This window comes from Symphalangus syndactylus, chromosome 23 (genome assembly GCF_028878055.3).
Source record: "Symphalangus syndactylus isolate Jambi chromosome 23, NHGRI_mSymSyn1-v2.1_pri, whole genome shotgun sequence".
Classification (NCBI taxonomy): Eukaryota; Metazoa; Chordata; class Mammalia; order Primates; family Hylobatidae; genus Symphalangus; species Symphalangus syndactylus.
Window position 1 is genome coordinate 41,955,677 of NC_072445.2, and position 3,635 is coordinate 41,959,311.

At 42.8% G+C, this 3,635-nt stretch overlaps 1 protein-coding gene across 1 annotated transcript; it reads left to right on the plus strand.

Moving 5' to 3' along the window:
* The first annotated feature begins 1,320 nt into the window (after nt 1-1,320).
* On the plus strand, nt 1,321-2,581 carry LOC129473624 (mas-related G-protein coupled receptor MRG). Its single transcript, XM_055264303.2, has one exon. The coding sequence runs from the start codon at nt 1,559-1,561 to the stop codon at nt 2,510-2,512; it is 954 nt and encodes a 317-aa protein (XP_055120278.2). The 5' UTR covers nt 1,321-1,558; the 3' UTR covers nt 2,513-2,581.
* The last annotated feature ends 1,054 nt before the right edge of the window (nt 2,582-3,635 follow it).

Genomic DNA, 3,635 nt, shown 5'->3' on the forward strand with positions numbered 1-3,635 from the left:
ATCTTTCTCCAATGCTGTAATATGCAGCACTCACTGGATTTTATTTTCAATAAACCTGGGACAACAACAATAAATAAATACATATTAATAAACTAAATAATGTCAATGTTAATTATAAATATAATTGATAGCATTATTGAGAATATGTTATATTAATATAATTAATATATTAACATAAATATATAATGTGAATATATTAATATCAATATTAATAACATGTTAATATAGCAATATTGTATTATAATTTATTAATATATAAATATATTTACATAGTATTAATATGCTAGTCTCTCCATATTAATATATTTATATAGTATTAAAATGCTATTCTCTATATTAATATTTATATTAATATTCTTAGGCCTCTTTTGTATTTGTTGCACCCTAAGGCTGTTCATTTCCTTCTCCTCAGCTGACATTTGGAGCACAGCAGTCGATGATGCCCACACAGACACTGCCTGAGCCTCACACTCCTGGAGAAAGGCAGATTTCCTTATTTTCCAGGTCAAGTCCTGCCAGCCATAGAAAGGACTTCTTTGGTGCCAACTGCTGTGAAATGCCTGCCTTGGAAATCTCAGTGCTCCCTTGTACCTGTCTGAGCCCAGGGAAGTGCCATACTGTGGCACTGCTGCCTCTTGTATGGCTACCCAAGGATGCCCCAGGACTGGGTTTGAAAGAGATGAGACATGGCTGGGTGCCATGGCTCACGCTTGTAATCCCAGTGCTTTGGGAGGTCAAGGCGGGTGGATCACAAGGTCAGGAGTTTGAGACCAGCCTGGCCAATATGGTGAAACCCCATCTCTACTAAAAATACAAAATAATTAGCCAGGCGTGGTAGTGGGTGCCTGTAGTTCCATCTAGTCAGGAGGCTGAGGCAGGAGAATCGCTTGAACCTGGAAGGTGGAGGTTCCAGTGAGCTGAGATCGTGCCACTGCACTACAGCCTGGGTGACAGAGTGAGACTCTGTCTCAAAAAAAAAAAAAAAAAAAAAAAAGAGATGAGACACTAGTGTCTCATGAGTATAACCTGGACCAGACACAAATCTCCATTCCCAATGCTTAGTGCCTCATTAGTGCCCAGCAACAAGATATTGGGTCTATGTGGATAGGCCTGGGGCATCCTGTACAACAGGAGATGTGTTGGGGGAGGGAGAATAGATCACAAATTCATGGGGAGCTATTTGCAGAGCAGATACTCCCGTCCACTCTGATATGTAGTTAATGTTCAGCTGTTCCTAAAAAGGACACCCAACAATGGGTGTTCTATTCCAGCCCAGGAAAATGTAGAGGCAAGGGGTCTGAGGCCAGAGGACACCACTAGATGGACCACTGCTCCTGACTGTGATGTTGTGGCCCACTCAGGTCCCAGCACCCCATGGCCTGGGGGAAAAGTTTGCTGGTTCAGCCAAAGGGCTGGATGGACAGTGTTTGCTGAGTCACAAATATCTCTCTCATGTAGCCTTTGTCTCCACAGTGGTGACCAGAAGGCACAGAACCCAAACCTGCTATCTCAGCTCTGTGGCTTCTTTCTTCAAAATGAGACGAATGAAACCATACATATGCAAATGAGCATGGCAGTGGGACAGCAGGCCCTGCCCTTGAAGATCATTGCCTCCACAGCTGTGCTGGTCTCCCTCTGTGGGGTCTTATTGAATGGCACTGTCTTCTGGCTGCTGTGCTGTGGGGCCACGAATCCCTACGTGGTGTACATCCTCCACCTGGTTGCTGCTGACGTGATCTATCTTTGCTGCTCGGCAGTGGGGTTCTTACAGGTGACTCTGCTAACTTATCATGGAGTCGTGTTTTTTATCCCTCATTTCCTGGCCATATTGTCTCCCTTCTCCTTTGAGGTGTGTCTCTGTCTCCTGGTGGCCATCAGCACAGAGCGGTGTATGTGTGTCCTCTTCCCCATCTGGTACAGATGCCACCGCCAAAAATACACATCTAATGTTGTCTGCACCCTCATCTGGGGCCTGCTTTTTTGCATCAACGTAGTAAAATCACTTTTCCTAACTTACTGGAAACATGTAAAGGCATGTGTCATACTTCTAAAGCTTTCTTGGCTCTTCCATGGTATCCTTTTACTTGTGATGTGTGTGTCCAGTCTGACTGTACTCATTAGACTCCTGTGCTGCTCCCAGCAGCGAAAGGCCACCAGGGTCTATGCGGTGGCGCAGATCTCAGCCACTATGTTCCTGCTCTGGGCCCTACCCCTGAGCGTGGCACCCCTCATAACAGATTTCAAAATGTTGGTCACCACCTCCTATTTAATTTCCTTGTTCCTCATTATAAACAGCAGCACCAACCCTATCATTTATTTATTTGTGGGGAGCCCCAGAAAGAAAAGGCTGAAGGAACCTCTCAGAGTGACTCTCCAACGGGCGTTAGCAGATAAGCCAGAGGTGGGGAGGAACAAAAAGGCACCTGGCATTGACCCGATGGAGCAACCAGACTCTACTCAGCACGTGGAGAACCTTCTTCCCATGGAGCACAGGGTCGATGTGGAAACATAATTTCCCATATCTGAGCTGAGGACTTGTACACATAGTAACCCAGCCTGTTCTGCCTCATAAGGCCGCTGCATCAAATCAATGCTTTATTCTAATCAAGTTCAGCTTTCATGGACTTTCAGAACAACTCCTTGTTTGTGGTTGGAAGAGACATTAACTTCCTTTCTAGGCAGCCAGCCCAGTTTGAATGCACTCCAGTTCCAACGGTGAGGGGAATGGGACCCAGTGAGACTTTCCTGGTACCTGTGGAATCCTAAATAAAGACCATACAAAAGGCCATGCATTATTCTCAATCATTATCCTGGAGCATCCTCCAAATCCAGCCACAGATTTTCCTCCCTTTTTCTATCTCCTCCTTAGATAGAGCTTGAGCTTATCTGAACTACCAAGAGGCATCATCACACAAGAGTTAAGAGTCAGGGTTTTGGACCCAGATTGCCTTTGTCCACACTTTGGCTCTCCCATTCAAAGCATGTTATTGTGGGCAAATAACTCTCTGTAACTCTGTTTCATCTTATGCAAGAGGAGGATAAAGTTGGTATTTAATATGCATGGTTGGTGTGAGGATTAATCAACCTTATGAATATACAGGACTCCTTGGATTTTATTTACAACATGTGTAATAATTATTTAGTAAGGATGATGAATATGTTGCAGTGTGTTGAATAAATGTACAAAAACATTACATTGGATAACATAATCCCTGTTCACTAGGTTAGAATTTACACCCAAACCTTTCACTTTGAAGAAAACAAATTCACCTCATCCTCTCTCCAACTTAATACCATTTAATTCTTCATCTTGCTTACATTGCTTACAAAACCCTTATATTGGCTTTCTTTTGTTAAATGGAACACATCCTTTTTGCAAATTTTCTTTCCTCTGTAAGGAATTATGTCATTCACAATTTTCCTTGTCTTTGCCTTTTCCATGTTTTATCTCTAGTTAAAAAGGTCAACTTTAAGAGCATTTCTATGACCACATTCTCTGGCTGGTCTTATTGATCTTTTATTTCTTACAACGTTATTGTAATTTTTAATGGTTCCACCATTTTGGTCTTATTTTAAGCTTCCCCTAGAAGATGAGAAATTTTGTGAGGTTGAAGTCATTACTCCATGATTCAGTT

Coding starts and splice junctions, on each gene's coding strand:
- LOC129473624 (XM_055264303.2), top strand. CDS start 1,559: ATGCAAATGAGCATGGCAGTGGGACAGCAGGCCCTGCCCTTGAAGATC.